The following is a 14,032-nucleotide window of genomic DNA, read 5'->3' on the forward strand; positions in this document are numbered from 1 at the left end:
GAAAGACCCACCAAGTCAGTTAGTCTGCCCTTTTCAATTTTAAAACCTACAAACAAAATGTGAACTATAACTTTATCTAACGGTACTTGTGAGAACCAAATATTCCCCATGTAAAGCATTCTTATTACATAGTAGGGTCTTCAACAAAAAGTTATTATAATTACTGTCTTAGCATTGTCTAGATGATGAAAAAACTTTCTCTCAGGTTTGTCAAGGGATTGCCCAGTGTCACTTGGTAAGTCAGAGAAAGATTTTGGACTAATGAATTAGCTTCCCTTAAATCCTGTGATTATTCTTCTCCCTCTATAACCTGCTGAGTTACCAGGTTGGCTCTGCAAAAGACACAAATACAACAGCTTCATCACATGACACTCTAACTTAGATTTTATTGGAACTGAAAGGGGATAAATTTTAAATGATGTCATAATTTTCTCTACATGCCCACACTCTTTCAAACATGGTTTACAGATGTCCATTCCAATGTACATATGTCAAATCAAAGGGAATTCAGAATGTTAAAAGCATGGTTTTGTTACCAGTGTATATTGACTATGTATTTAACAGTTTTAACTTTTTCACTGCTTTGAAGTTATTTCCTGCGGAGAACTACCTACACCTCCAAATGGAAATAAGATCGGAACCCAGACTTCGTACGGCTCCACAGCCATCTTTACCTGCGACGCGGGCTTCATTCTTGTGGGCTCCGCAGTGCGGGAATGCCTTTCTTCGGGTCTTTGGAGTGGGTCTGAAACCAGATGTCTAGGTAAGGATCTTTAAATCATTTTAACCAAGCTTTTTTTTTCCTCCCCTCTGGAAAAGATGCAATCCTTTTTTCATAATATGAGGTAACAACTTTTATTTACTCAGTAAGGGTTCTCACTAAAAAATATTTAACTTTACAAATGTCTCATGGTAGAAAGTTATTTAACAAATAACTCTAAAACTTAACAACTATGGCAAATGAAACTCATGTCATTAAGGAGTGACACATTGTCTTCCAGGCATGGTGAAAATAAAAAGGGGAAAACTAATGGCTGAAAAATATATATCTGCATACTCAGCTGGATTAATTACTGTAGCAATTAATTCATTCTAAACCACAGTCAGTTCTGCCTTCACCTGTTTGTTTAAGGTAATAACCGAAGAAGAAAAATAATTTCCACATTTAAAAATTCTCCTCCCTTTTTGTTTCACAGTTTCAACATGTATAATATTACTTTCTATTAAAACTTTAAATATATATGTTTGCAAACCTGATTTTAGGGCAAATTTTTTTTTCTTTAGGGTTCTTTGAATTTAATATTAAAAAACAACTGCAGTAAAAGAAACAATTAGCTATGTCTTTTTACACCTCTTCTTTTATTATTAAAATAATATTATGATTTATCTCTTTTTTCAAAGATTTCAGTATCTTTTTAATATTAAGAAAATGGTATGATGTATGCCTTATTTTTCTCTAAAATGATATCAAGATGTGACAGCCAGTATTGAATTAGATATAATAAAAATTGTTCTAATTATTCACTCACTTGTCTTTTGGGAACAGGCATAATCATTTTGTTTACCAACTCGAAATTGCTGATTATTATGAACAGTGTATTGATAAATGTGTACAACAGTTTCTCTGTAAAGTTTTACTGTTTACAATATGACACACTGCAGAAAATTCTATATTTTAGCAATTTAAATGCATATTGTTTTGTTAATTAGCTTGAAAATATTCATGGTAATACAATGGTAGTTTGAAACCTAAAAGGTTTTGTTAGAAGTTTTGGTAAAATTATTATTTTTACCCCTTCAGGCATATCTGTTAATAGGTATACTTGGAAATAGCAATAATCATTTCTTTATAAGAACACATACACTTGAATGTGCTATTAGACTGCTGTATAAAAAGAAAATAGTAAATAAATTAAATCTTTATATGTTAATGTAGGGTTAAATAATAAAATAAAAAAGTCTTCTAGTAATTCCTAAACTGAATTTAGTAATACTGATTTCAATTACAGATTACTTAGTTTACTTAAAATTTTGAAAATGTATATGCAAACTAAAATTAAAATATGATATTTTATGGTTCTTCACCCTTATAGACTGTTATTGTATATTGTTTATTGAATATTACATATAGAGAGGGTGATTTTCTTCAGCTATTTAGAATCCCAATTCTGTTCTCTGAAGAGACAGGACATAAAATATTTATGAGAAAACATTGCCTCTCAGTCTGTGAAGACAGCATCATCCTCCGTTGCAGAGGACATAGCTGGCATCACCCATAAATTTAAAAGGGTGTTGGTAGGAGGAAAGTACAGTTGCAAAACAAGCAAATCCTAGCATCTTAAGCTTAGAATGACCTTGTGGATTCATGCGGCCCAGTCATTCTTCTCACGTTGGAAAACAACTTGTCCTAATAGCCCCAGACACCTTGGCTTGGAATGGTATCTCTTTGTTTAAGGCTACTTTCATTCCCTTTCCTCTATGTCAATGTGTGCGTCAGCATTTTTTTTTAATCACTGAGTAGAATGCCATTGTATGAATATGCCACACTTAGCCTTCACCCTGTTGATGGACACCTGGAATCTGTCCAGTTTGGGGCTGTTTTAAATAAAACTGCTATGAATATTCATGTAAAACTCTTGTTGTGTGCATATGCATTTATTTCTCTTTAATAATCAGGAGTAAATTTCCTGGTAGAGTTCTGGTGGTCTCACAACTTCTCCAGCGTATGGTATAGTCAGTTTATTTTAAATTTTATTCATTCTGTTGGGTGTATAAAATTATAACATTTTAATTTGCATTATTTTGATAACTATTTATGTACTACAGTTTCTTGGGCTTATTGGCCATTTGTAAATGTTCTTTGTAAAAGTATCTTTTACATTGAATTGCTTTCTATTATGAATGGAGGAGTTCTCTGTATATTCTGGTTGCAAGGTCTTCATCATTATGTGCTTTCTGAATATTTTGCGCAGGCATTCCATAATGGCATCTTTGACGTGCAGAACTTTTAAATTTTGATAAAGTTTACCTTATCTTTTTTTTTCTGTGTGGTTATTGCTTTCTGTAGCTGATTTAGAAAACCTTTGCTCAGCCGTATGTCACAAAGAATACGTGAAAGACAGTCTCTAGAAAGTGTGTAGTTTTGGTCTTACTTTTGTATCTGTGATTTATTTTTAAGTTGTGGTTACAAGTATTGCAGAATAAGGGTAAGTTGTTTTGTTTTATTTTATTTGTTCCAAGAGGGATATTTGACACTATTTATAAAATGTATTTTATGTCTTGAAATTTTGTATGTTAATTCTCCAAATTTGTTCTTATTTTTTTCAAGACAACTTTGGATACTCTTAAGTCCTCTGTAGTCTCATAACACTTTTAGAATTAGATTATTAATTTTTATTTTTAAAAAGGCCTTTTAAGTAATGATAAGGATTGCATTGAATCTATAGATTACTGTGGAAAATTGGCATCTAACAATGTTGAACCTTCCGGTTTACGAACATAGTATGTTTAGTATTTTTATTTCTTTATTTTAGTCTGCCTTAATTTTTTTTTTGCATTAGCAATATTTTGTATTTTTAGCATAGAGATCATATATGTCTGTTGCTAAATTTGTTCCTCAAAATGTTCAGTGTATTTATACTGTAAGTGAAGTTGTTCATCTTTAATTATATTTCCCAATTGCTTCCTGCTATTCAATAGTACATAAAAACACAATTATTTAAAATACTTATCTAGTATCCTGCAACTTTGCTAAATTTACTCATTAGTTTTAGGATTTTCTTAAAATAGGATTTTCTATATATGTTTCATCTGAGCATAGAACTGTTTTACTTTGATTTCTCAGGTTTATGCTTCCCTTTCCTCCTTTGTACTAATGCATTATACTAGACAGAGCCAACCAAACAACCTTAAGTAGAACTGCCAGAAGGAGACAACCTCATCTTTTTTGCTGTATCATGAGTAAAGAATTCAACATTTCATCCAAAAATACGATGTTAGCTGCAGGTCTCTCTTAGATGTCTTTGGGTGTTCTACACACGATTCCAATAACAAGCAATTCTCTAGACACCAGCTGGGTGTCCTACAGTTCAACTTTGACACTAACTTCCTGGGGATTCTATCAGATTCTACAAGTTAAGGGTTCTCTCTGACAGGATTGTCCCCAACCGCCACTGTAGATGCCAGTCACAAACCGTGGTAGTTAGTTTCCTGTGATTCTGAAAAACCAGCTAAGTTTGGGGGTTCCAACGACTTTGTTACTGGGTTTGATTACTTTGCTAAAGAGGCTCACAGAACTAAGAGAAACATTTTACTTATTAGCTCACCAGTTTGTTTTAAAAGTGAAACTGGGAAAATGACCCACAGGTCCAGCTGCCCACCATCATGAAAGCCAAATTTGTGAGGCAGGCTATGGTTGAGAAGGCAAGGGGTTTATTCAGGAGTTGACAGCCTGACAACATGGCAGGCTCATGCCTCCAAAACCATGGCAGCAACTCAGGCGTCCCGGCTGTGTTAACAGAGGAACCATGGGAAGAGGGGGGCTAAGGGATTTCCCAGCTCTGCTCTAGGGTGGTCTCAATGCTATCCCCTGTGTGTGTAACCACCTAGTCCCAATGCGGTACCTGCCCTTGCACTGCCAGTGTTCAGGAGCAGGGCCCGCAGACAGTGTTTCTGCGAGTTCTGACAGGAATTCCTGGCATTTATCCAGTGCTTGTGGGCAGGGTCCTGCATTCCTGGCTAAGCCAGGGACTGAAACTGCTGATATCTGCAAATTACTCATAAGGAAGCTTTTAATACATGATTTTTCTATGAGTCTGTTAGTACCACCTATTCTATAATTACTACTTGATTAGTATAGTATGTGTTTTGTTTTGTTTTTTTCAAATACTGTTACAAAAAGATAGAGTGTATTTTGGGTGTATAATGCACTGCTGTGTATAATGTGTACCCACGTTTTCGTACTAATTCCCGTGTACAATGCACATCCTTATTTTCCCTCAAACATTTGGGCAAGAAAAGTGTGTATTATACGTGGTGAAATACGGTAACTTGGGAACAGCCAGATGGAAGAGATCCACAGGGCAAGATATGTGGAAAGGGCTCCGAGCTTCCTTGCTCTCTGAGCTTACCACTCTGCCAGAATCCCCACTGTTCAGAACCTGGGAAGGAAGCTCTAAGAACCTTGTCTTTTTAGGTTTTTATGGAGACCTCCTTACAAAGGCATGATGGATTAAATTACTGGCCATTGGTGATTAATTCAGCCTCCAGCTCCTCTCCCCTCCCTGGAGGCTAAGGGGGTGGGGCGGAAATTTTAAATCCTCTAATCACTTAGTTGACTCCACTGGCAGCCAGCTCATACCCTCAGGTGAGGTCTGAAAGTCACCTAATTAACATAACTAAAGACACCTTAGTTGTTCTCAACATTCAGGTAATTCCAAGGGGTTTAGGAGCTCTGTTAAAGAAAGAAAAGGAAACCAATACTAAATGGATATTTCTTATTATAAGTCACAATATCACAGACATCTTTATCAGGTTGAAAATTTTTCTTAAGTACCTAATGTGTTGTTAGTTTCAATGACGTATGGGCTTTTACCAAATGCTTTTTATTCATTTATTGAAATAATCATGTATGTATTATTTTCTTCTTTACTTTATCAACATGGTAAGTTACGGTAGTTGATTTTCCATCTAAAGCAACTGTTAATTTCTGGATAAACCCCAGATTGATGTATTATTATTTACATATGTTCCTAGACTGATTTTCTAAGATTTTCTTAAGGACTTTAGCATTTATGTTCGGAAAGGACACTGCTTCTTTCCTGTGTCTTTTTCAGGATTTCTATTGTGGCTATGATTACCGCATAAAACGAGTTAGGAAGTGATTCTTTCTTAAAGAGTGTGTGTAAGATTTTTTTTTTTTTTTTTAATTCAGTGTTTCATTGAATGTGACCAGTGACAGCCTCTGAGCTGGACATTTTTTGTGTGTATGTGGAAAAGGTTTTAATACAGATACTTTAAATACATAAAGAACTATTCAAATTTTCTACTTTATTTTTGTGTTTATTTTGGTATAATGTCATTTTCAAAGAATTTGTCTTCTGAACTCTTAAATGTATTGGCATAAAGCTGTTCTTTATATTTCTTATGATTTTATTTTCTGTAAGCTTGTATAGATATGACTTCATTCATTCCTGTTATTGGTAATTTTGTTCTTTCTTACTTTGTGCTGATAGGATTAGCTAGGGGGTTCACAATTTAGTTGCTGTTCTTAAAGAAAGAATTTTTTGTTTAGATGCTATTTTTTATTAATCTTTCTGTTTTTTCTCGACTTCTTTAACTGACTATAATATAGTCTTTCATCCACTTACTTTGGCTTTAGTTTCTTCTCTTTTTTATTTTGCTCCATTTTTTCCTCTTCTTGAAGTGCAGTCTTAGGTCTTTAATTATGCATCTTCCTTTCTAATAAAGCATTTAATGCTGTAAATTTCCCCACTAACTACTGCTGTATCTATATTTCTCAAAGTTTGATATTACATTTTAACTTTTATACAGACTGAAATTCTAATTTCTACTAGATGCAAATGTTACTTAGAAGTGTCTCTTCTTTAAATTCCCTGTATTTGGCATTTTTACTCAGTCTCTTATGCCATGTAATCATATTTGCATCATTTGTGGCATGCTTCTAAGTCAGTTTTAAAGGTTTAATAATATTACATATGTATATAGATACAGAAATAAAATGTAGATCACAGTATTAAAAATACTGCTTTCTGACCCATTTCAGCGGGTCACTGTGGAATTCCAGAACTCATTGTGAATGGTCAAGTCATTGGAGAAAATTATGGATACAGAGACACAGTTGTTTATCAGTGTAATCCTGGTTTTCGATTGATCGGTTCTTCAGTGAGAATATGTCAACAGGATCACAATTGGTCCGGTCAGCTCCCGTCCTGTGTGCGTAAGTAAGCATGGCAGAAGTAATTAGAAACCTCTGTTCTCATGCCATTACCAGTAACTTTATTCTTAGGTGAGATATATAAGCATACACACATGCATATGTATATGTAAATATATATTCACATATATATTTAAGGACAAAGACATAAACCAAATTCTCAAAAATCATTTTTCATATTGCTATGTCCTAATCTTTAAAATAGGGTATGTTCAGAGGTATATAAAGTCATCTACTATGAACATGGAAGAAAATGTCTATTATTTATGTTTTATTATAAAGACAAAAGATGAAATTGAACTATTCTAGTATTTAATAGGACTATATAAATATTTAAAAAACATATTTTTATCAAGGTGCATTCTCGACAAATTTTAGTTACAAGGATTTCAATTTCTTGGGACCACTGTGTCGTAGTAGCATCAGTATTGCTGTGATGTAACACTGTGTAGCTTTTTATAGCAGAAAATACTTTGGATACATTTTTTACTAATAATTATGATACTATAGCTGTCATATAAAAATCAGATATTCGTGCAGTATAATTAGTGTGGGGGCAGTCATCTGACATGACATGGAGAACCATTGTTCTTATTTCAGTTTCACTGCTAATTAGATGAGCTAATGAAAGTCTTTTAATCTCTCTAGGCCCTAATTACCTTATATATAAAGCAAATGGTTAAAAGTATTTATCATTATGGACCCTTTGTGGTTCAAAATCTATGGCATTCTTAAATACATCAAGATTATATATACGTAGATAATGCAATTATATAATAGATTATAAAATATTAAATTTTATGTAAAAATATGTCTCAAGCATTCTTCCTGCTATTTGTAAATTCACAAAAAAATTGTATAACCATATGTAATTTTGAAATAGTTTTAATATAATAACTTACCAGTTCAACAAATATATCTATCTGATCTTTTAAGTTAATTTAGTTATGATGACACTTGAAGAATAAAATCGATTTTAAAATAGTACATTTTTATTATTAATCTTTAAGTATACCTGCTGTGCTTTGTGTTTGCTATATGTATTATATAGATTTGCCCATTGTGCATATATTGTGACTATTATACTACTAAAAGCAGAATATAGTTGAATATTGATAATTCTGTTACTTTTCTTACCCCATTGAATCCCCAGCAATATACCATGTTTCACATCATAATCTATCCTTTTTTGGACTTGAAGTCAATTATCAATGTATTTCTTTTTTTTTTCCTCCTAGTTATTTATACTCCAAATTACTGACATTTACATTAAAACTGATGTTAGAAAATTAGAATAAACACTGCAAATATGTTGTAATTGTAACATTTTAGGATTATGCAATAGAGATTTTGGAAGCTTCAGATAATAACACATTGGTCTCTTAGTGTGGATTCACAAAAAATATTTAATTTATTCTGTAACTAATTATATATTTGTAAAATACATCATTGTCAATTTTTATTCAACCAACAGAAATTTATTGAAACTCTAGTTTCATGGAAAACACATTTGTGTGTTGAGGTTTAATAGGACAGTGCAGCACATAGGTAACAATTAAACTTGCTTGACTAAGGGGATGTGTGCACGCACAGGCCCGTGAGCACACTCTCACGCCTGTGAGCACACTCATGCCCGTGAGCACACTCACAGAATGTCTGATGACTTAGAGACAGCAGTAGTGTGCCTAGGGCTTTCCTGGAGTTTCCCCCCTTCCGTTTATATTCAAGCATAGCCCAGTCACACCACTTGGCTATTTTTTTGTTGAATAATTGAGACTATAAATGAAAATTGGCCCTTGGGGTAAAACCGGTTTCCTTATTGATCATTTTAACAAGAATACTATGCAATTACATTTCCAAATGAGTAGGTTGACATTAACAATACAGCTGAAGAATAATTGCTCTCGGGTCATTTCAAAAGTACTGGAAGTGACTCTGGTTTTTCATTGTGCCCAATTACGAAGAACTATTACAAGACTTGCTCTGATTAATAGAGTGAGATTATGCGGTGAAACAGGTGCCATGGAAACAGTATTTGGGAAAAGCCAGAGCCACATAAAATCTGGAATAGAACTGTAACACTAAAAGGATTTAAGTATGCATCTAATTGATATCATTATTTACAAAGAAAATTGTGCTAAATTATCAAATATCAATTGTGAATAAAATAAACCAGTAAGAATTCTAGTACAGCATTATTTTTTACGGTCCACATTTTATAGTCAAAAATTATTCCTCAAATACAGGTTTGCTTATCAATCATTATTTTTAAAAATTATATAAGTAAAAATTGTATAAATATTAAAATCAATAATTTCAAAGTTGAATATAAGAAACTGTTTTCAAGTATCTTCCAGTGCTCAAATGGAAAATTAGTTCAATTTCTTTCTGTTAGTGACTACTATGAACTTCAGGCATTCCCAGAATTTAAAAATTCTGTATTCTTCTCTAAAAAGAAATAGAGAAAAAACAGACACCATGAAACTGTAAACATCTGTGTACCACTTGCATAAAATTATCACAACTGTAAATAATTGTCTACTTATTAATATAGTATTTCTACTACATTAGATTTTTGTGGCTTTCTAAATCATTCCTCTGCATTAGTAAAAGTACTTTAGACATATTTTCACGTAAAAGTGCCCTTCTTTCTACATTGTTTGAAATGGTTAGGAGTAATTCACATGTGATGACTGACAACCAAATATTGTTTTGTGCTTTCCCCGCCCCCACTTACTGCTATTAGCTGTCAGCTGTGGTCACCCTGGTAGTCCAATTTATGGAAGGACAAGTGGGAATGGATTCAACTTTAATGATGTGGTAACATTCTCCTGCAATATTGGGTATCTTATGCAAGGGCCAACAAAGGCCCAGTGCCAGGCCAACAGGCAGTGGAGCCATCCCCCACCCATGTGCAAAGGTAGGAGCCTCACACTCTTCCAGCTCAGGCATAGCCGCCATGTGTCTGTGGAAACATAAATGACCGTGTTTGAAACAGCTTGGGCAGAACAGTGGGAAGTCTTCAGCTGATAAAACAAAAATATTTAATGTTGATGTCATCTCATTAGCAATGCTTTACATTTTTCTCATTTTTAGCTTATTTTTTTAAGTTAAAACCAGCAGGCTTTGTATTAACTGCTTACATTTACCATCTTGTTCCTATTTTATGCCTGCTTATAAAACGTCATTAAGACCATATCCTGGCTCAGTTGGTTGGAGTGTCAACTTGTAACCCACAGGTTGTGGGTTCAATTCCCAGTCAGGTCACATACCTAGGCTGTGGGTTCAATCGCTGGTCCAGGTGCATGTGGGAGACAACCAATCAGCACTTCTTTCTTGCATCAATGTTTCTCTCTCTCCTTCCCTTTCTCCTGTCCTCTTTCTCTCTCTCTAAAAAGCAATGAAGAAAAGTCCTCATGGGAGGGTTGAAAAAATGTCATTAAGATTGTTTGCTCCATAATTAATGAAACTCAACTTCGGCATTTATTTTCTCTATAAATGGAAGAAAGAAGGGGAAGGGTCACATCTAGGAACATGTGTAAAGGACCCACAGACCAGAACGGGGAGGGGGGAGGATTGAATGTGGGGGGTGGGGGCTGGGAAGGGCAGGGGAGAGTATGGGGAAAATGGGGGCAACTGTAAATGAACAACAATAAAAAATGTAAAAGTATGTTTTTTTGGAAAAATATGTTTGAGGCCTCAATTACCATGACACCTACTGGGAGTTTGTTGTTTTCTGCATAGAAACAGATTAAAGATTTTGTTTTGGTGTTTTTCCATTTTGCAAAGAAGTATGATATACTTCATATTATCTGATAAACTTCAACTAAATCATTATAGACTTTACATTTGTTAAGGTTTAACTGTAGTTTAAATGAATCAGTTTCAAAATCCGTACTAAGCATATGCTTGTGGGGTTGCTATTGTTCACAAAGTTTTTGCAAAAAATGTTTTCTTTTTTTCTATATTTCAGCCACACATACTTTATTTCATTATCTTAGATAGTTAATGCATTCATTTTATTTGTTATTTTTAATTTGCTTGATTCAATTTACCTTTGAAACTAAATTTCTTGTAGACATCTACATGCATATATGTATGTTATTTCAAACACACGCTTTTTAAAATTTGTCATTTGTTCAGTGGTAAACTGTTCTGATCCCGGAATTCCAGCCAATTCCAAAAGAGAAAGTAAAATAGAACATGGGAACTTCACCTATGGTACTGTTGTGTTCTATGACTGCAATCCTGGGTATTTTTTATTTGGATCTTCAGTTTTGATATGTCAGCCAAATGGACAGTGGGACAAACCGCTACCAGAATGTATCAGTAAGTAGATAATATGAATTCTTCCTTGAGAAAATGCCATGTAAGTAACATGGATGTTTATTGTCTTATACAATGTCTAGAACTATATATCAGAAATATTTTGTTTGTAATTATTATTTTAATTGGACTTTTTATTTTACTGCTTCATTGTTTTGAAACTACACTTTCCTATATTCTTATAATTCAATGCTCAGGCATCATTTGTATTAAATATTAATGTGCTTTATAACTCTATCATTCTTGGACTTTGAAATCTGATAGAGCAGATAAATTATGAAAGGCAGACATCTTTCATATTCTATATTATCATCCCCCGAGGGCAACTATTTTGATCATATTTTGTACTGCTATTTCAAATTTCATTTGAGGCAATGCTAGTCTTAATGTAAACAGCCACTAGGACTTCAGAATACTTGAGGATTTAGACAAAGGTATTGCTTAAAACGAATTGATCATAAATATTTGTCATATTCAGATATATACACATATGAAGGTAGTTGTGTTAATATATACCATCTTTCAAGTCAGCGACCATTTGGTGAGTGTATTTAGTTAAATGTTATGTTGGACTTGTAGAATATAAACTAGGTAAATCCTAGCAGATAAATATGTAACTGGTATGTGTGCTGAGAAAATAGAAATAAATGAAATTTATGTGAGGAATAGGGAAGTGAACATGAATTCTAGGAATTCAGCAAGTTGATAGGTCTCAAATAGGGCTACTAAGATTCTCAAAGAGTTGGAGAATCTTGGACATGATAGGAGATATAACTTCATAAATTGAAGGAGTAGAATATCAAAAAATCATTGTGTAATTTTTGCTTATGCTTAATTTTAAACTATAAAATTATTTTATGATCATGTTTCATTTAGAGGCACTCTCTTCACATTCATGTGGTAGGATTTTTGGAAAATTTTGTAATATCATTCATGCTCTGAATTAACAAATTTATGCAACATGTGTTAAATTTCAGATTCTATGCAAAAATTAAGTCAATTGTTGATCCCTTGCTGAAAATGTATTTCACTTTCTTATTGTACACTGACTGGACTAATAGTTTGACTAATTTAGTTACTTGTCCTTATGTGGCAACAACATTAAAATGAAAATATATTCTAGGATGTGTAAACATGAACTTCAGATTTTTGTGGCTCTCATATACTTTTTTGCCTTTATTTCATATAGTACTCCTGGTTTTGTGCTAAGATCTCCAGGGACTTATTAACTTTATGTCCTCTTGTGTGTTATTTTATACTCCAGACTCTTGCTGTGCTCAATATTTTTTCAAGTTACATTTAAAAGGGGGCACACAGTAAGTTCCTAAGCTACCTCTAGGTCATCAAGAAAATTCTACAATATATTGGCATCTGCGTCTGCTGTGCCCAGCAGTGTCTTGGTTAACAAGCCACTGATTATTTTCTTTGTACAGCATAATTTATTTATTAATGACTAGGAATATAATTATTCTAAACTACATATTAGACAATGTGGCACAGACCCATCCTTACCCCTTTTATTTCACCCTCCAAGTCCTTCCCTTTTAATTTCTGTATGTGCTCATTTTGAATTCCATTGGCATCCTATGCCCTTATTTAGCCAATCCATATTTACTCTTCTCCCTAACTTGCACATCCTTGTCTGGGCACATATGTACTTCAGACCCATGCACGTATGCGTATGAACACACACTCACCACCTCCATACATGCAGACTTATACGCACTCAATCATTTATGCTTATTTACACTGTTCCTGTTAAACTCATGTTCGGGGTAAGTGGGATAACAGAATTGCTCCTATAGCTGCAACTTCCCCTTTATTTTTTAAAAAGTCAGGTTTCTCCTAGATGTTTGATTTCTAGAGGTTGTATATATCTGAGCAGATAATTTACTTTTGATTTATTTTGTAGAAAGTTGGCTCAGGTTGTTCGATAGGAGATATAAAAAAATTTTATATTCAATAATTATGTATTGTAGTGATTGACTGTGGACACCCTGGCGTTCCGCCTAATGCAGTCCTGTCTGGTGAGAAGTACACCTTTGGGTCCACTGTTCACTATTCCTGCACAGGAAAGCGTGTCCTTCTAGGCCATTCATCAAGGACTTGCCAATTAAATGGCCACTGGAGTGGATCACAACCTCATTGTTCAGGTACCACTTGGAAAATTGGACAGTGTTTGTTGGAAATTACATTATTAGTATTACTATTAGAAATATATGCACAAAAGAAATAATATATTTCTGTAAGAATTTGAGAGAGGCTGTAACATTATTTATACACTTATTGGAATGCTTCTTAAAGTAATATAAATTCAGAGCATAAAGTAGCGCTGATGTTGTAGATGGTAAATTACAGATGGCATGTTTTCTACTGTATTGTGGCTAATGTTAAGAATTAAGTGGTTTTAGAGTGCTACTCTGTAAAGGGCTTATGTTCATTAAAAGGGTGTTACCAGATACAATTTTTCCCAGAAGGCAATGTTGTTTCGGTGATTTTCTGTTAGAATTCATGTCTATTACACTTTCTAAACAATTGGTTGCTTAATAGCATACATTAAAATAAAGGTTTAAATGTTTTAAATTAAACTAAGCCAAGTTTTATGAAAGATATTTATGTTTTCTATCTTTCTTTGTTATTAATAGGCAACACACAATTTCTGAGTCTCTCTAACCCCACACTGCTCGGTTATTAATATTTTAGAATAAGTTAATATTAAGGCTATTTTTAATCAATAATTTTTGGAGGAGT

At 33.6% G+C, this 14,032-nt stretch overlaps 1 protein-coding gene across 2 annotated transcripts in view; it reads left to right on the forward strand.

Annotated features, from left to right (window-relative positions):
• Positions 1–14,032, forward strand: part of CSMD3 (CUB and Sushi multiple domains 3) — an 885,055-nt gene that overhangs the window by 814,514 nt on the left and 56,509 nt on the right. For both annotated transcript variants that reach the window (XM_024572155.3, XM_045181698.2), the window contains 5 exons: positions 590–763; positions 6,785–6,958; positions 9,702–9,875; positions 11,099–11,284; positions 13,261–13,434. In XM_024572155.3, coding sequence (XP_024427923.2) covers positions 590–763; positions 6,785–6,958; positions 9,702–9,875; positions 11,099–11,284; positions 13,261–13,434 — 882 coding nt within the window. The remainder of the gene's footprint in view (positions 1–589; positions 764–6,784; positions 6,959–9,701; positions 9,876–11,098; positions 11,285–13,260; positions 13,435–14,032) is intronic.

This window comes from Desmodus rotundus, chromosome 8, assembly GCF_022682495.2.
Source record: "Desmodus rotundus isolate HL8 chromosome 8, HLdesRot8A.1, whole genome shotgun sequence".
Taxonomy (NCBI): Eukaryota; Metazoa; Chordata; class Mammalia; order Chiroptera; family Phyllostomidae; genus Desmodus; species Desmodus rotundus.